Below are 20226 nucleotides of genomic sequence, written 5' to 3' on the forward strand. Positions count from 1 at the left end.
ACCATCTCGTCCCACCATTCTTACAGGAAATGTCTCTTGGTAAAAAATTTAGGATTTTAATTAGGGGGAAAATATAAGTAATTACAAAGTATCAAACCCTTAGTAATTGAAGTTTACAAGGTTAAATCCTCAAATTTTATGTCATTCATACCATATATTCCAAGATACACAAATAAACCAGATATACACAGACGCCAATGCAAGCAACACTACTTTTGTCTCATTTTGTATTTAATATTATCGAAGGCTTTATTAATGCCTTAAAAAACACAAAAAGTTCTGAACACACATTTATTATCTGGAGGAATAAATGCACTCCAAATGCTTATCATCAGAACTCTGGAAAAAGACATATAAATTCTCTCCAGTATTTTAAAAATTGGTATCTAAATAATTTCATTTTGAACTAGGTTAGTAACCTAAGTTGTCTTCATTCAGCTTTTAAAATTGAAAAAAAATTGTTTCAAATATAATAAAGACTTAAGTACACATTCAAAATTTATTTTCTATTACACTTTTCTTGCCAAAAGGAGTTGAAGAATTTTTTTGCTTATCTTACTTAGGACAAATGTTGTCAGATTAAAAAAAAAACAGAATAGTAGTTGTAAAGACTAACTCTATATGAATGGTTTTAATCATAGCGCAGTTAAAACAACATTTAATGTAGATTCATTTCGCTGGATGATGTCACCATTTAAAATATCAGTATTTCTCATATCATTTCTGGAATGGTCTTGACACATTCTTATATCTTCTTCAACATGACTTCTTCACTTTTTTTCTCTAGAGTTTTCTTGAGTTAAAATAATGGCTTGAAGACGATCATATGAGATCTAGTGGCTCTGTGATATTTCTTAAATGGTGGGCAAGGCTGGGCTGGTTGATAATGTAACTCATTAACATGAGCTGTATTTTCAGTGCCCCAGGCTGGCCGGACAGTCTGATAGAAGGCCTTAGTTCCTCTTGCAGATAAAGATAGAGTCCATTCTTTCACTAGTCTAGGGCAGTGGCCAAAAAAGTCCAGGAAAGGCATTACATAGAATGCCATCGTTTAGAAGAGATTTGGATTTAATGGCGTTGTTATAGGTAAAGTATTTCTTGAGAAAAATCTCATTCACTCAGTGTTTGGGGGAACGTTAAATTTTATAATCACAGTTGCCATTCTCTGTGGAAAAGATTTTATTTATTTATTTATTTTTTATTTTACTTTAAGTTCTGGGAGGAAAAGACTTCTTTAATTTGCTATGATAACTTCCTCTCAATTTCTTTTTCTTACAGTCATGCATACTCTGTAATCTAAATTTCTTAAGTTTATTTAAAAATCAGAGGAAAAAAACCCAAGGGGATAAAAACAAGCACAAAGTAAAGAAAGAAACCAATAATTTTGCCATTATACTTTCTTCTGGATAACTACAGATATTTCTTGTCATTTCCATTCTGTTTCAACACTGCAGAACAATACACTGGAGGCCCAATGGCAAAGCAATGTGCACATGAGTGACAAAACATGGGAACCAGAAAAGGAATATAAATGTAAATCAAACTTTTAAAATCCCAGTAATGCAACAGCTTCTTTCCTTATTTATTGGATTAATGTCCCTTCCACATGAATTCACATTTTGATTCCAGGAAGCCATGTACCATAAGCCCTAATAACAAAGACCACTATTTGTCGAGCCCGTGGCCGGTATCTACTGGTGGCAAACTTGCAAAGGTCTTCTGAAGACTCATAAAATTATGTTCTATTTGTTTTCTGGATTCAGGGGACCATGGAAATAGAAAAGGATAGAAACAAGGCATGCTTTTGAGGTTTCTTGGGCTGGGTAGTAGAAAAATAGGTGTTTTCCTTTGGGGATTTTTGCAGCCTAGAATACTTTGTCATTTTCCTCAGTCTTTAAGGGAGTGGTAGGCTTTGGCAGTCCGGCTGTTGACAAAATCTGTCTTCTTAAACTGAGCCTTTGGAATAAGCAAACAGAAACGTGAAAGGTAACAAAACTGGCACATGATAAAATGCAGTTTTTTAGTGATTTCTTACTAGGGTCAAGTCAAGTGGGCCATTATTACCTGGCTCTGTTAACTATGACACATTCCTTGTTCATGTTCTTACCTTCTTGTAGGCATGATGCAGTTCCGTGTGTGCCCACAGAGAATACAGAAGGACGGAAGCAGCTTTACTTGCTTTGTTGGAGGCATAGCTGAAAAGAAAAGGACATTCTGAGATCAGGGAGAATGAGTGAGGTTTCTGGATGCTGCCTGTGGGCGTTCTGTAAGACCTCTTCGCTCCTCAACTGCTACTCCCCAGCAGCCTTCCACGAAGTCAGGCCACTCGGTGACCAGACAATTAGGCAGCAAGCTCTGGAAGGCGGGGACCATATCTGTTTTTGTTTTCTTTTTAAACCACTAGCACAGTGCTAATAAATAAATAGTTTATAGGCCAGGTGGGGTGGCTCACGCCTGTAATGCCAGCACTTTTGGGAGGCTGAGGTGGGTAGATCACGAGGTCAGGAAATCGAGACCATCCTGGCCAACATGGTGAAACCCCGTCTCTACTAAAAATGCAAAATCTAGCTGGGCGTGGTGGTGTGTGCCTGTAATCCCAGCTACTCGGGAGGCTGAGGCAGGAGAATCACTTGAACCCGGGAGGCGGAGGTTACAGTGAGCCGAGATCACGCCACTGCACTCCAGCCTGGTGACAAAGCTAGACTCCATCTCAAAATAATAATAATAATAAATAAACAAGTAATTTATACAGAAAAATCCTTGATATTTATAAGGAATGTATCTTTAGATATGTTATAAATCCTTGAATTATTTATAGAATATAATCTATATTTGTATCCTTATAATGTATGTTTATAGAATAAAAATGCATGAAACCATGACTGAAAAATACATACGATTTTGTGACATCATGAATGTAGGAGTAAAGTAATTTTTCAAGTCAATAAAAGAAATTCTTGTGGCAGCCCTTGTTAAAGCAGTTTCAAAATCTCTTTACGTTTCCATATAGAGCAAATGGAAAACTTGTTCCTGCTATAAATATAAGTCACCACTGCATTTGAACTGTACTTAGTATTTCATATTCTGCTTTTTTTTTGAGGCTGGAGTGCAGTGGTGCGATCTCGGCTCACTGCAACCTCCGTCTCCCAGGTTCAAGCGATTCTCCTGCCTCAGCCTCCGAAGTAGCTGGGACTACAGGCGCATGCTACCACGCCAGGCTAATTTTTTGTATTTTTAGTAGACACGGGGTTTCACTGTGTTAGCCAGGGTGATCTCGATCTCCTGACTTCATGATCTGCCTGCCTCGGCCTCTCATAGTGCTGGGATTACAGACGTGAGCCACTGTGCCCAGCCCATGTTCTGCTTTTACATTTATCCTAAATGTCCCACCTCTGGCTTTAGATTAGTGCCGCCTTAGATCTCTTTCTCTTCTATCACCTGATTAGCACATGGCTGATTTTTTTTCTTAAACAAAGATTTTTTTCCCCCCATATCATAGGCATTTGTAAGCATAAAACCAAAACCAGAGAGTACAAAGATGTATGGAGAAGAGCATGGTGTGTTCCTTCAAGAGTGAAAAGTTTTTCTCCTCCATACTAGCCTGGCAGGGAGGAGCAGTCAAATCAGCACTTCACAGACTTGTTAGTAACCCCTGGACTTTTCAGAATCACTTGGTAATAACTGAAGGGCAAATAAATCCATCAAAGTGATGGGTCTCTAATATTCAAAACTGTAAAAAGTTATTAAATTGCAAGGCTGTTATATTCATCATGTTTGTTTATAAGTTGGTTGTTTGATACTTGGTACTCTTTTATTCAAAGATGTAATGTTATAAATGATAATTAGTTCCCAGGCTAGTCCACAAATGATAGGTCAGCTATCTAGTAAGGAAAGAGCAGCAGACACCACTGGCAAGAAGCTCCTTGTTAACTTTTGTTTTTGAGACAGGGCATGTGAGGACTCACAAGTGGACACTCAGGGCAATAAACAAGTAACAGAGTACCTCACCCCCTATCTTGCTAAGCTACCAGAAGTTTCCAAAAGTAATTGCATATTCCCATGTGCAACAATTGTTATGTCTGAATACTCAAATAACGAGCATCATACTGTCTTACAGTGATTTGCTTGGAAGTTTGGATGACTATTTGGAAGAAAAGTCATTTCTGTTTTGCAGCAGTAATTCACTCCACAAAGACTGAGCAACTCTAATACTATCTGCCAGCCTCTGGGGATGGGTGAATATTCTTGGGGAACTGACACTCCAGCCAGTGCTCAGGGCTTGTTTTAATCTGACTCTGAATGCAGTCTTCCTTCCTTGTGTGCACTGCAGAGTGGGGCTGCAGAGCAGAAGGGGCCTAAATTGGGTGGGGCTGTAGTAGAGGTAATATGTACATCCCTGTACAGCCAAGCACACATTTCTTCAGTACAGGTGAAGTCATCTGCTTTGTAACTCATTAAAACTAGGCTATCGTAGCCATTTCTTTTCTTGTTTGGTTATTTACAAAAGTAACATATCTATTTGTAATAAGTCAAACAATTCAGAATTGTATAAAGAGAAAAAGATAATCTTCATGCCCCTTTCCAATCTCATCACTCTAAATTAACTAATAGTAAATAATTTGGTTATACAAGGTATTTCATTCTCCTCCCTTTTTTTTTTTTAATGGGCAAAAGTTGAAAACAGGAACACGGATGTGGAATGACATGCATTGGACCTTCTATTATCAAAAGGGAATAAGATGCGGAAGAGATAAGATAGAGAAAAAACTGTGAAAGCAAGACTTCCTCATCAGGCTACCCCCCCGACTGCTTCTCCTGTGCCATCACTGCTGCTGCTGCTTTTTTTTTTTTTCTTTTTTGAGACAGAATCTCACTCTGTCAACCAGGCTGGAGTGCAGTGGCACGATCACGGCTCATTGCAACCTCTGCCTCCTGGGCTCAAGTGATTCTCAAGCCTCAGTCTTCCAAGTAGCTGGAATTACAGGCACGCACCACCACACCCAGCTAGTTTTTGTATTTTTACTAGAGAGAGGGTTTTGCCATGTTGTCCAGGCTGGTCTTGAACTTCTGACCTCAAGTGATCCATCTGCTTGGGCCTCCCAAAGTGCTGAGATTACAGGCATGAGCCACCGTGCCCAGCCCATCACTGCTTCTTCTAAGCCACCTGGTGTGACGTCCCCTCCTAAGATGGAAGTGAGGAAAAGGGCACTTGCCTATTCAGAGGACTCCTGCTTTGCCTACATTCTGCTGTTATTAAATCACAGCTGTGGCTTTGGGAAACTAATTCATTAGGCCAATACAATGCTGGAATGCACAACCAAGAGAAGCTCTGGAGTCTGACGCTCTCTTGATACTTTAGAAGAGAAGGGACAAGCATGTGGTGTGGTGGAATCAGTTCTTTCCTTGGCTAATCACTGAGGGCTGACCAGATGATCTGGCCTGGCTTTATGTCCTGTTTGCTGCCATGTTGCACATGATGATCATGACTGCACATTCACACCGGATTATTTACACACAGGCTGGTGAGGGGAAAGGGAGGCAGCTGACGGGCAGAAGCTGAAGGACTTACGCATCGCCTGCACTAATGGCCATAATTTTCTGGATGCCTCCGGTGTTTAGAAGGTCCCGTGCATTCTGGTAACTGTTTTGGATTATGTTGTTCAATGTGTAACAGGCAGAGGCTGTAGTTTCAATGAGAAGGTCAGTACTCGGGACTGTGTCAGGAATGATGGAAACCAAATCAGGGAGAGTTTCTTTGGCTACAAAATGAAAAAAAAAAGACACTTGATTAAAAAGATTGTTTCTTAATCCCAAGATCCCAATATATTTTGGGTAAAGAACATTCTTTTTTTTTTTTTTTGTTTGAGACGGAATCTTGCTCTGTTGCCCAGGATTGAGTGCAGTGGTGCCATCTTGGCTCACTGCAAGCTCTGCCTCCCGGGTTCACGCCGTTCTCCTGCCTCAGCCTCCCGAGTAGTTGGGACTACAGGCACCTGCCACCAAGCCTGGCTAATTTTTTTTTTTTTTTTTTATATTTTCAGTAGAGACGGGGTTTCACCGTGTTAGCCAGGATGGTCTCGATCTCCTGACCTCGTGATCCGCTCGTCTCGGCCTCCCAAAGTGCTGGGATTACAGGCGTGAGACACCGCGCATGGCCAAGAACATTCTTAAAAAGAAACACAGCTGGTTAACAACACATGGAAAGATGTAATTTCCCTAATAACAAATTTTTTAAAAATATCTGAAAAGAGGATACTCTGTGCTCAGTACATTGAAAATCTTTTCAGAATGTAATTTGGCAGAAATGTCAAGAACTTAAAACATTTTCATCTTCTTCAATTCGGTAATTCCATGTCTAGGAATACATCTTAGAAATATCACTTTGAAAACGAAAAAAGCTTTCTACAGAGATCTTTATGACAGTACTACATGTAACTGAAAAACTAAAAAGTCTGAATATCCTTATAATACGAATATGACTAACTAAAACACACCTGCAAAGACTATTATTCATCACAAAACCTATCTATGAAGCATATATAATAAAAAGAAAATAATTATGTTAATAGTGTATGTGAAAAATCAGTATATTTATATAAATAATACATAATATTATTGGCCAGGTTCGGTGGCTTACACCTGTAATCCCAGCACTTTGGGAGGCCGAGGCAGGTGGATCACTTAGGGTCAGGAGTTCAAGACCAGCCTGGCCAACATGGTGAAACCCTGTCTCTATTAAAAATACAAAAATTAGCTGGGTGTAGTGGCACATGCCTGTGCCTGTAGTCCCTGCTACTCAGGAGGCTGAGGCACAAGAATTGCTTGAGCTTGGGAGGCAGAAGTTGCAGTGGGCAGAGATCACGCCACTATTCTCCAGCTTGGGCAACAGAGAGAGACCCTGTCTCAAAAAAAAAAAAAAAAAAAAAAAAAAAAGAATACATAATATTACCAAAAAACCCACCTGAGGAAAAATGTTAATAGGAGCTGTTTTTCTACAACAATATTAATAGTGAACTAAAATCTTTTTTTTTTTTTTTTTTTTTTGAAACAGAGTCTCGCTCTGTCACCCAGGCTGGAGTGCAGTGGTGCGATCTCAGCTCACTGCAAGCTCTGCCTCCGGGGTTCATGCCATTCTCCTGCCTCAGCCTCCGGAGTAGCTGGGACTACAGGTGCCCGCCACCACGCCTGGCTAATTTTTTTGTATTTTTAGTAGAGATGGGGTTTCACCTTGTTAGCCAGGATGGTCTTGATCTCCTGACCTCGTGATCCGCCCGCCTGGGCCTCCCAAAGTGCTGGGATTAGAGGCGTGAGCTACCGCGCCTGGCCGAGCTAAAATCATTTTTAAGGCCAGGCAAGGTAGCTCATGTCTGTAATCCCAGCAATTTAGAAGGCTGAGACAGGAGGATCACTTGAGCCCAGGAGTTTGAGACCAGTCTAGAAAATATAATGAGACCCTGTCTCTATTTAAAAAAGTAAAATTAAACAGTAAATAAATAATAAATGAATAATCTTTGCTTCCCAAGGTTTTTCCAATACATGAGTAATACTACTCTTGGTTTTTTTTTTTTTTTTTTGAGACGGAGTTTTGCTCTTGTTGCCCAGGCTGGAGTGCAATGGCGTGATCTCGTCTCACCACAACCTCCGCCTCCCAGGTTCAAGCAATTCTCCTGCCTCAGCCTCCCGAGTAGCTAGGATTATGGGTATGCACCACCATGCCTGGCTAATTTTTTGTATTTTTTTTTTTTTTTTCAGTAGAGACGGGGTTTCTTCATGTTGAGGCTGGTCTTGAACTCCTGACCTCAGGTGATCTGCCCGCCTCAGCCTCCCAAAGTGCTGGGATTACAGGCATGAGCCACTGTGCCTGGCCTACTGTTTTAAAAAGAGAAATAAACTATTTTAAATGTACTTTTCTACTATGTATATAACTTCTTGGTTATAAGCTTTGAGTTTGGCTTTTTTTTTATACTAACAAGAAAGGTATTAAAAAAATAGACATGCCACTTTCACAATTAGGCTATAGAAAATAAAATAGACACATAGACCAATGGAACAGAATAGAGAACCCAGAAATAAAGCAAAATACTTACAGCCAACTGATCTTTGACAAAGCAAACAAAAACATTAAGTGGGGAAAGGCCACCCTATTCAACATATTCAACAAATGGTGCTGGGATAATTGGCAAGCCACACGTAAAAGAATAAAGCTGGATCCTCATCTCTCACTTTATACAAAAATCAACTCAAGATGGATTAAAGATTAAATCTGAGACCTGAAACCATAAAAATTCTAGAAGATAACACTGGAAAAACTCTTCTAGACATTGGCTTAGGCAAAGAGTTCATGACCAAGAACACAAAAGCAAATGCAACAAAACCAAAAATAAGTAAATGGGATCCAATTAAACTAAAAAGCTTCTGCACAGCAAAATAAATAATCAGCAGAGTAAACAGACACCCCACAGAGTGGAAGAAAATATTCACAAACTGCATTCGACAAAGGACTAACATTCAGAATCTACAAGGAACTCAAAAAAGCAAGAAAAAAGCCAAATAATTCCATCAAAAAGTGGGCTAAGGACATGAATAGACAATTCTCAAAAGAAGATATACAAATGGCATATGAAAAATTTTTTGATATGCCTCAAACATATGAAAAAATGCTCAACATCACTAATTATCATGGAAATGCAAATTAAAAGCACAATGAGATACCACCTTACTCCTGCAAGAATGACCATAATTTAAAAATCAAAATATAATAGATGTTGGCATGGATATGGTGAAAAGGGAACACTTCGACACTGCTGGTGGGAATGTGAACTAGTACAACCACTATGGAAAACAGTATGGAGATTCCTTAAAGAACTAAAAGTAGAATTACCATTTGATCCAGCAATACCACTACTGGGTATCTACCCAAAGGAAAAGAAGTCATTATATGAAAAAGACACTTGTACATGCATGTTTATAGCGGCACAATTCACAATTGCAAAATATGGAGCCAACCTAAATGCCCATCAACCAACAAGTGGATACAGGAAATGTGGTATATACACACCATGGAATACTACTCAGCCATTAAAAAGAAAGACATAATGGCCTTTGCGGCAAATTGGATGGAATTAGAGACCATTATTCTAAGTGAAATAACTCAGGAATGGAAAACCAAATATTGTATGTTCTCACTTATAAGTGAGAGCTAAGCTATGAGGATGCAAAGGAATAAGACTGATATAATGGATTTTGGTGACTCGGGGGAAAGGTAGGAAGGGGTGAGGGATAAAAGACTACACATTGGGTACAGTGTACACTGCTCAGGTGACAGGTGCACCAACATCTCAGAAATAATCACTAAACAACTTTTCTATGTAACTGAACACCACCTGTACCCAAAAATCTATTGAAAATTTTTAAAAGGTGTAAATATTTGACAAATCTACTGGAACTTGTCCTGTAGTACATATTTTGGTCAATGTGAACTTGTGCTTAAACTTTTTGTAATAGTTATTTTCATGTATGTTTTCCTCTTTTTCCTCTAACCACTTTATACTCTTCTTAAAAGATAGAGAGCATGCATCTTTTGCTTTTGCTGATCCCCACAGCTTCCAAATACGTGTTGTGTTTATCAGGAATTAACAAATACTGCCTAATTTTATTGTGTGCCTTCATCTGCATTCATGTGGCATCTTGAAGCACATTTTTCTCTCTATGATACTGATTGTAATGAATTGTGTGACTGTCTCAACTTCAAATGAGGCTGTGGGTTCCTTGAAGCCAATTATCTTATTTCTGTGTTTCCAGCATTGATCATTATTCCTGTAATGGACAAGTACTCAATCAAAGGCACTGAATGATATGTCATCATAATACCTGGACCTGATTGACAGGTAAGGCATACCTTTTGCTCACAGGCCTGAACACTTTCCTTTTGACTGTGGTTCAAGCACACAGCATACTGTGGAGAGCTCAGTGTTCATCTAAAGCCAGAGTGCTGTAGTTTCAGTCCTGGTTCTGCTACTTTACGGCTCTATGGCCTGAGCACGCTACTTAATGTCTCTATTTGTTTTTCCCTAAGTTGCAATGTGGGATAATAATGTCTACGTCACAGGGTTGTTTTGAGGGAATGAGTCAATGCATGTTAAATGTATTGCAGTAGTGGGCATGTGGTAAGCTCTCAGTGGATGCTATTATCAGAAGTCTTCCTCTTTTTAATAAGTTAAACTACAGAATGAAAGGCCTTGACTGGCAAAATAGCACTGTGAGATACAAACCCATGTCTTCTGTGTGAAATCTGTTATTCTGTTACCATGCTCCATTGTCTGTCTTTAAGTTTTTGAGAAAATGTAAGTTTCAAGTTTATTTCTCTAGATGTAAGTGAAACATAACAACTTTATTGCAGGTAAGAACAGGGAAAGTTACCTGGCTTAGAAAGCTCTCATGAGAAACGCAAAGCATGTGTTCAAGCTGACTTTCACTTATTTCTTGCTATTAAAATTCTGAATTAAGAGAAGTCCTTTTACTTATATATTTGACATGAAGCCAATTTGGAATTTTAAAATTGCATTTATCTTGCTGAAGCCTCTTTTCTCTGCTATCCTTAAAGTGAAGTTTATCAACAGAATCATCTAATATAAACCATGTGGCTACAGCTATACCTTCCCGACATTTAGGGGACTGCAGAACCTGAGGCCAACAGCATTTCTGCCCTGAAGGTACATGCTTAATGTGTATAGCGCTGTTATTTACCTTGGTGGTGTTTTAAAGATGGAGTCAATTTTTCTTTTGGGAAAAGAACAAAAAAGGGAGAAGATAATACACCTCTATTGAAGTTCAGCACAAAAGACCACGGGGAGAGCATTTTAATAATTCTGAGAGTGCCTATGGCGAGGTCTCTTTCAGATTCACTGAATATGTTCCAGGCTATCTCTACTCATAATGAGCATGAAACCATTGTATAAAACCTCCTGTCAAATGTGCTGCTGGCTGGCTTTGAAAATGACATTACTAAAACATAACTGCAGCCTTTAATATCTCTGGGGCTAAATATGTGCATATTTAAAAATCTAATCCATTAAAACAAGCAAAATATTGTTTATAATTTTTGTGAAATGCTGTGAAAAACTGAATTTGAGTTGTTAGAAACGACCGATTTACAGAGCATTATGAAGCATGTTTAATTTTAGCATTATCTTTCTATCATCTCAGTTTGTAATTTTCTACTAGATACAACAAACATTTATCACATACTTCTTGGTATAAGTAAACAAATAAAAAATTATGTTATTTGATAATGTAACACCGTTATCATCTCTGTCAACAATATAGTCAAAGGCAAAATATGTCTCATCACAGTTACTCAAAAAAAATCGATGCCAAATTTGCTATATTCGGTGACTCCTTTTTTGTCTTTTTATTGTGATCTGTTTATCCATTTTTTAAATAGTCCAACACACTGCCAAACTACTAAAGTAAACCACCACTATATGTGTTTTTCAAATGTTCTAGAATTGTGGTGCTTAAGAGAGCCACAGAGAAAACATTCTGAAAGACAACTATATGGATTAGAAAGACTTCACTGGATGGTATGACTGAGGGTGCCGCCCAGTGAAAAATATCAACAATATTACTTATCTTGTTAATTATTAGTATGCTCTAAAATTTCTCTTTTGTAGTAATTTTTTTTTAAAATGTTGGATATTTAAAAAAAATCTCTGGTGAGATCCACTGAGAAAGCCTGTTTGTGATATCTGGCGACACAAAAGGCAGGCCGGTTTATCACCTACTCCTTACTCCCATTTCCCGTGCATCTTTGTGAACGGGAGGTGATACAGACAACATTTCATTGCATTGTATCTTCAGCATGTACATATTACACATAGATACTTATACCCACTCACCAATTTCATTCTGCAGAGAAAGATTCCGGGACAGATTCCTCAGCAGCGAGATGGCTGTCTTTTTCACACTTGGGTCACCAACATGCAGCATCTTTCGGGTGTGCTGCAGGCCACTTTCCTTCTGGACAACTGTCTGAGCCACTGATGTCGGCATCTGTTTTGTGAGACGTATCCTATAAGTGCTATTGTATTTGATTTCACGATAACATTAAGTTTTCTGTAGATTACCAGAGGTTGATGAAGATGTTTTATTTTTATCTTATTTACTTATTTTGAGACAAAGTCTCTCTCTGTCATTCAGGCTGGAGTGCAGTGGTGTGATCTCAGCTCACCACAACCTCCACCTCCCAGGTTCAAGTGATTCTCCTGCCTCAGCCTCCAGAGTAGCTGGGATTACAGGTGTGTGCCACCACGCCCAGCTAATTTTTTTGTACTTTTAGTAGAGATGGTGTTTCACCATGTTGGCCAGGCTGGTCTCGAACTCCTGACTCAGGTGATCCACCTGCCTCAGCCTCCTAAAGTGTTGGGATTACAGGCATGAACCACCATGCCCAGCCGAAGATGTTTTAAAAATTAGAACTGTGATGAAACTAGTCTAAAGGTATTTTCTTTAAACTCTTATTAGGTTTTCAAGTCAATTACTAGATAAAAACTGTTTATTCAGTACTTTTAAATGCAATCTTGGGGCCAGGCGTGGTGGCTCACACCTGTAATCCCAGCACTTTGGGAGGCCAAAGCTGGCTGATCACCTGAGGCCAGGAGTTCAAGACCAGCCTGGCCAACATGGTGAAACCCTGTCTCTACCAAAAAATACAAAAATATTAGCCAGGCGTGGTGGCACATGCCTGTAGTCCCAGCTACTCATGAGGCTGGGGCAGGAGAATCGCTTGAACCTGGGAGACAGAGGTTGCAGAGAGCCAAGATCATGCCACTGTGCTCCAGCCTGGGTGACAGAGTGACACTGTCTAAACAAACAAACAAACGCAATGCAATGTTGGATTTAATTAGGTTATTAACATTTTTTTCCATCTGTGTTTATAAATAAAATGGATTTCCCTTTTCCTTTTCTTATACTACCCTTTTCACTTTTAGAATCAAGGTTATACTAACATCATTAAGTTAGTTGGGTAGTATTTAATCTTTTTCTATCTCCTTTAGCTATTTGTGTAATACAAGTAATCTCTTCTTTTGGTAGAATTTGGCCATACAAATTGAATATCCCTTCACTGAAATGCTTGAGACCAGAAGTGTTTTGGTTTTTTTCAGATTTTGGAATATTTGCAAATATATAATGAAATACCTTGGGGATGAGAACCAAGTCTAAATATGAAATTCATTTATCTTTCATATGCACCTTACACTCATAGCCTAGAGGTCATTTTATCCAATATTTGTAATAATTCTGTGCATGAAATAGTTTGTATACGAGGAGCCATTGTAAAGCAAAGGTGTCACTAACTCAGCCACCCATGTGGACAATCTGTGGTTGTTTGGCATCACCATTATTCCTGACTCTGAATTCATGTACTACTGATAAGCAATCATTTTCTTACACTTACACATGTACTTAACAGTTAAAAATATGATACGCCATTAATACAGGTAAAAAAAAGAATGTGTTCAGGTAACTAAGCAGCACAGTAGCATCACCAGAATACCTGTCTCAGCTGTTAGACAGCAACAGACACGGCAGGCTTTCCGTCTCTACCATGCTGTGTTTTGATGGAAAGGTTACTGTCCACTGTATTTTTTGTTTTCAGGTGAGAAGAAACATGAAAAGCAATTGAGGGACCAGGAACTGGGTCCTTTAGGGATGAGGAGGCATTCTGTTGGATGGTTTTGCAAAATGTTGCCTCTAGAGTCATCTGCCTCGTTAACAATGGCTTTTTTTCCTTCAACTTTTAAGCTCAGGAGTACATGTGTAGGATGTGTAGGTTTGTTACATAGGTTAATGTGTACCATGGTGGTTTGCTGCACAGATCATCCCATCACTAGGTATTAAGCCCAGCACCCATTAGCTATTCTTCCGGTGATGCTCTCCCCCATCCCCCAACAGGCCCCAGTGTGTGTAGTTCCCCGCCAAGTATCCATGTGTTCCCATTGTTCAGCTCCCACTTATAAGTGAGGCCACGTGGTGCTTGGCTTTCTGTTCCTGCATTAGTTTGCCAAGGATAACAGCTTCCAGCTCCATCCATGTCCCTGCAAAGGACATGACCTCATTCCTTTTTATGGCTGCACAGTATTCCATGGTGTGTATGTATGACATTTTCTTTATTCAATCTATCACTGATAGGCATTTGGGTTGATTCCATGTCTTTGCTATTGTGAATAGTGCTGCAATGAACATATACATGCATGTATCTTTATATGAGAATGATTTATATTCCTTTGGGTATATACCCAATAATGGGATTGCCGGGTCAAGTGGTATTTCTGCCTCTACATCTTTGAGAAATCACCACACTGTTCTCCACAGTGGTTGAACTAATTTGCACTCCCACCAATGGTGGAAAAGTGTTCTTTTTTCTCTGCAACCTTGCCAGCATCTGCTGTTTTTTTGACTTTTTAATAATCACCATTCTGACTGGCATGAGATGGTATCTCACTGTGGTTTTGATTTGCATTTTTCTAATGATCAGTGATGTTGAGCTTTTTTTCGCATGTTTGTTAACCACATGTATGTCTTCTTTTGAGAAGAGTCTGTTCATGTCCTTTGTCCACTTTTTAATGGGGTTGTTTTTTTTTTGTCTTGTAAATTTGTTTAGGTTCCTTGTAGACTCTGGATATTAGACCTTTGTCAGGAAGATATATTGTAAACATATTCTCCCATTTTGTAGGTTATCTGTTCACTCTGATGGTAAGTTTCTTTGGCTATGCAGAAGCTCTTTAGTTTGATTGCATCCCATTTGTCAATTTTTGCTTTCACTGCTATTGCTTTTGGGGTTTTTGTCAGGAAATCTTTGCTGGTGCATATGTCCTGAATGGTATTGCCTAGATTTTCTTCTAGGGTTTTTATAGTTTTGGTTTTCACATTTAAGTCTTTAATCCATCTTGAGTTGATTTTTGTATAAGGTATAAGGAAGGGGTCCAGTTTCAATTTTCTGCATATGACTAGCCAGTTCTCCTAGCACCATTTATTAAATAGGGAATCCTTTCCCCATTGCTTGCTTTTGTCAGGTTTGTTGAAGATCAGATTGTTGTAGGTGTGCAGTCTTATTTCTGAGTTCTCTATTCAATTCCATTGGTCTATGTATCTGCTTTTTGTACCAGTGCCATGCTGTTTTGGTTATGGTAGCCTTGTAGTACAGTTTGAAGTCAGGTAGCATGATGCCTCTAGCTTTGACCTTTTTGCTTAGGATTGTCTTGGCTATTCAGCTCTTTTTCAATTCCATATGAATTTTAAAATAGTTTTTTCCAATTCTGTGAAGAATGTCAATGGTAGTTTAATGGGGATAGCATTGAATCTATAAATTACTTTGGGCGGTAGTTTATTGAGAGCTTTTACCATGAAGGGATGTCGAATTTTATCAAAGGATTTTTCTGCATCTATTGAGATCATGTGGTTTTTGTCTGTAGTTCTGTTTATGTGATGAATCACGTTTATTGATTTGCGAATGTTGAACCAACCTTGCATCCTGGGGATGAAACCCACTTGATGGTGGTGGATAAGCTTTTTGATATGCTGCTAGATTCAGTCTGCCAGTATTTTACTGAGGATTTTTGTATCTATGTTCACCAAGGATATTGGCCTGAAGTTTTCTTTTTTTGTTGTATCTCTGCCAGGTTTTGGTATCAGGATGATGCTGGTCTCATACAATGAGTTAGGGAGGAGTCCCTCCTTTTCAATTTTTTGGAACAGTTTCAGTAGAAATGGTACCTGCTCTTCTTTGTACATCTGGCAGAATTCAGCTGTAAATCTGTCTGGTCCTGGGTTTTTTGTGGTTGGTAGGCTATTTACTACTACCTCAATTTTAGAACTCATTATTGGTGTATTAAGGGATTCAATTTCTTCTTGGTTCAGTCTTGGGAAGGTGTATGTGTCCAGGATTTTATCCATGTTTTTCTAGATTTTCTAGTTTATGTGCATAGAGGTATTCATAGTATTCTCTGATGGTTGTATGTATTTCTGTGGGGTCAGTGGTGATATACCGCTTATCATTTCTGATTGTGTTATTTGATTCTTCTCTCTTTTCTATTAGTCTAGCTAGCAGATCATTTTACTAATTTTTTTTCAAAAAAACAGCTCCTGAATTTGTTGATTTTTTGAAGGGTTTTGTGTGTGTGTGTGTGTGTGTGTCTGTATCTCCTTCAGTTCCACTCTGATCTTGGCTATTTCTTGCCTTGGGGTTCGTTTGCTCTGGTTCTCTAGTTCTTTTGGTTGTGACGTTAGGTTGTTACCTTGAGATCTTTCTAGCTTATTGATCTGGGCATTTAGTGTTACAAATTTCCCTCTTAACACTGCTTTAGCTGTGTCACAGAGATTCTGGTACACTGTCTCTTTGTTCTCATTAATTTCAAACAACTTCTTGACTTCTGCCTTAATTTTGTTATTTATCCACAAGTAATTCAGGAGCAGGCTGTTCAATTTCTATGTACTTGTGTGGTTTTGAGTGAATTTCTTAATCTTGAGTTCTAATTTGGTTGCACCGTTGTCTGAGAGATGGTTTCTTATGATTTCGGTTCTTTTGCATTTGCTAAGGAGTGTTTTACTTCTGATTATGTGAACAAATTTTGAGTAAGTGCTGTAGGGTGAGAAGAAGAATGAATATTCTGTTGTTTTTTGGTGGAGAGTTCTGTAGATATCTATCAGGTCCGCTTGATCCAGAGCTGAGTTAACTCTTCTTGTTGAATTGAACCCTTTACCATTATGTAATGCCCTTCTTTGTCTTTTTTTGATCTTTGTTGGTGTAAAGTCTGTTTTGTCAGAACTAGGATTGCAACCCTTGCTTTTTTCTGTTTTCCATTTGCTTGGTAAAGTTTCCTCCATCCCTTTAGTTTGAGCCTAAGTGTGTCTTTGCATGTGAGATGGGTCTCTTGAACACAGCACACCAATGCGGGTTGGCTCTTTATCCAGTTTGCCATTTTGTGTCTTTTAATTGGTGCATTTAGGCCATTTACATTTAAGGCTAGTATTGTTATGTGTGAATTTGATCCTGTCATCATGATGCTAACTGGTTATTTTGCAGACTTGTTTATGTGGTTGCTTCATACTGTCACTGGTCTGTGTACTTCAGTGTGTTTTCATAGTGGCTGGTAATGGTTTTTCCTTTCCATATTTAGTGCTTCCTTCAGGAGCTTTTGCATGGTAGGCCTGGTATTGACGAATTCCCTCAACATTTGCTTGTCTCAAAAGGATCTCATTTCTCTTTTGTTTATGAAGCTTAGTTTGGCTGAAAATGAAATTCTGGGTTGGAAATTCTTTTCTTTAAGAATTTTAAATATTGGCCCCCAATCTCTTCTGGCTTGTAGGGTTTCTGCTGAGAAGTCTGCTGTTAGTCTCATGGGCTTACCTTTGTAGGTGACCTGGCCTTTCTCTCTGGCTGCCCTTAACACTTATTCTTTCATTTTGACCTAGAATCTGATAAGTATGTGTCTTGGATAATCTTCTCATGGAGTATGCTACTGGGGTTCTCTCCATTTCCTGAATTTGAATGTTGGCCTGTCTTGCTAGGTTGGGGAAATTCTACTGGATGATATCCTAAAGTATGTTTTCCAACTTGGTTCTGTTCTCCCTGTCTCTTTCAGGTACCCCAATCAGTCGTAGGTTCCGTCTCTTTACATAATCCCACATTTCTTGGAGGTTTTGTTCATTCCTTTTCATTCTTTTTTCTCTATTCTTGTCTGCCTGTCTTATTTCAGAAAGATAGTCTTCAAGCTCTGAGATCCTTTCCTCCACTTGGTCTATTCTGCTGTTGATACTTATGATTGCACTGTGAAGTTCTCATGTTATATTTTTCAGCTCCATCAAGTCAGTTATGTTCCTCTCTAAACTGGCTATTCTGGTTATCAGCTCCTGTATTGTTTTATCATGATTCTTAGCTTCTTTGCATTGGGTTACGACATGCTCCTTTATCTCAGCGAAGTTTGTTATTTCCCACCTTCTGAAGCCTACTTCAGTCAACTCAGCCATCTCAGCCTCATCGCAGTTCTGAGGCCTTGCTGGAGAGGTGTTGCATTCACCTGGAGGAGAAGAGGCACTCTGTCTTTTTGAGTATTCAGCATTTTTGCATTGATTCTTTCTCTTCTTTGTGGGCTTATCTACCTTCGACCTTCGAGGCTGCTGACTTCTGAAGGGGTTTCTGTGGGGTCTTTTTTGTTAATGTTGTTGTTGTTGTTTTCTGTTTTTTTTTTTTTCTTTTCACAGTCAGTCTACTGACTGTTAGCAACCATAGGGCTGCTGTGGTTTGTTGGGGGTCTGCTCCAGACCCTAGTTCCCTCTGCTTTTCCTGTACTTGGAGGTATCAACAGTGAAGGCTGTGAAGCAGCAAAGATGGCAGCCTGCTCCTTCCTCTGGACACTCCATCCCAGGGTGGGTACTGACCTGCTGTTGGCCCAAATGCTCGTTTCAGAGGTGTCTTAAAGAAGCAGTCTGGCTGTAGAGCAGGTGTGCTGTGTTGGGGAGGACCCTTCCTCATCCGGACTGCCCAGACTCTCTAGAGTGGGCAAGCTGGAACAGCTCAGTTGACTGAACCACAGAGATGGCGGCCTTCCCTCCTGCTGGGAGCTGCATCCCAGGGAGAGATCAGAGCTCTCTGTCCATATAAGCCTGGCTGGAGTGATTGAAGGCGCCCCACAGGGAGGCCCTGCCCAGTGAGGAGGAATGGATCAGGGTCCCACTTTAAAGCAGTTTGGGCACAATCTGGCACAGCAGCTGTGCTGTGTTGGGGGGTATCCCTTCCTCATCTGGACCACCCAGACTCTTTGGAGCTGGCAGGCTGGAATGTGCAGTTGACCAAACCACAGAAATGGTAGCCACTCCTCCCCCAGGGAACTCCATCCTGTTTCACACAGAGACTCATTGTGTTGCCATTGGCTGGCTGGAATTCCAAGCCAGTGGGACTTAACTTGTGAGGTGCTGTGGAAGTGGGGCCCGCAGAACAATGCTGCTTGGCTCCCTGGATTCAGCCCCCCTCCTAGGGGAATGTACAAAGGGATCTGTTGCCTTGCTGGAAATTCTGGGGCCGGAGTATGTAAAACTCTTGTCTCTGTGTGTACCTGTGCTGAGACTCCACACAGCTCTGTTTATTGGACCCAAGGCCCTGGTAGCATGGGCTCATGAGGGGATCTCCTGATCCACAAGTTGCAAAGATCTGTGGGAGAAGCATGGTTTCCTGGGCAGGTTGCACAATCAGTCACTGCTTCCCTTTGCTGGGGGTGGGTGTTCTGTTGGCTCCATGAGGCTCCTGGGTGGGCCACTGACCCACTCTGCTTTTCTTTATTCTCTCTGGGTCAGGATAATTATCTAGTCAGTCCCAATGCGAGAACCTGGATATTTCAGTTGAAGGTGCTGAATTCACTTGATGCTTTCATTCCTCTCTGTGCTGTGGACTGCAGCTGCTTCTAATGGGCCCTCTTGGCCCCCATCTCAACAATGGCTCTTATTTTAGCAGTCTCTCTTTGATTTTATAAATAGACATGAGTTGTTCTGTTATGAATGCCTGCTGCTCTAGTTCTTCAACAAGCCCATCACACGATTTCACCCTGTCATCTACAGGCACTTTTTCTGCAGTGTTAACAATATCACTATTACCACAATTACCTTATTCAGAATCATTTTGGCCATTTCACCATTAATCAATGAATGAACAAGTGGAGCCTTGTTATCAATGTTAGAAACTTCTTTAGTATTCACTTCTTCCAGCTTACTGACGGACTGTGAAGGTCTATTTTTTTGCAAAGGTAAGAAGTTCAGCCATCATTTTTTTTCTCACTTGACATATATAATCCTTCAAAGTCACCATCTGGTGACTTCATTACTACTGGACATAGTTGTAGGCCAGAGTTGTGCCAGTCATGCACACCTGTTTCAAGCAATGGTAACAGCATATAGAGCATCCTCAGGCTAAACTCCTTTTGGACACTTTCTCACACCCACACCTCTGCACACTGCTGGTAGCTAGCATGCTATTCAAGAAAAGTGTTTTTTTAATCTACTCTTTATTGATCTAAGGATACTCTGGTCACATGGTTAAATTGACGAAGTCACATTTGGGGGAAAGTACATAGAATAAACATTTTTTAAATGAGAATTTCAGCTGGGAGATGAGCAGAACAGTTGTCATGTAATAACAAAATCTTTGCAGTCATCATCCAGTTGAGTCTCCCTGCA

At 39.8% G+C, this 20226-nt stretch overlaps 1 protein-coding gene across 2 annotated transcripts in view; it reads right to left on the reverse strand.

Annotated features, from left to right (window-relative positions):
• Window positions 1-213: 213 nt before the first annotated feature.
• Window positions 214-20226, reverse strand: part of PKP2 (plakophilin 2) — a 105561-nt gene continuing 85548 nt past the window's right edge. For both annotated transcript variants that reach the window (XM_024257391.3, XM_063712111.1), the window contains exons 10-13: window positions 11898-12051; window positions 5570-5759; window positions 2108-2195; window positions 214-1956 (exon numbers count right to left, since the gene is read on the reverse strand). In XM_024257391.3, the coding sequence (XP_024113159.1) occupies window positions 1888-1956; window positions 2108-2195; window positions 5570-5759; window positions 11898-12051 (501 nt within the window). In that variant the 3' untranslated portion in view covers window positions 214-1887. The remainder of the gene's footprint in view (window positions 1957-2107; window positions 2196-5569; window positions 5760-11897; window positions 12052-20226) is intronic.

Source organism: Pongo abelii, chromosome 10, assembly GCF_028885655.2.
Source record: "Pongo abelii isolate AG06213 chromosome 10, NHGRI_mPonAbe1-v2.0_pri, whole genome shotgun sequence".
In the NCBI taxonomy this organism is placed as follows: Eukaryota; Metazoa; Chordata; class Mammalia; order Primates; family Hominidae; genus Pongo; species Pongo abelii.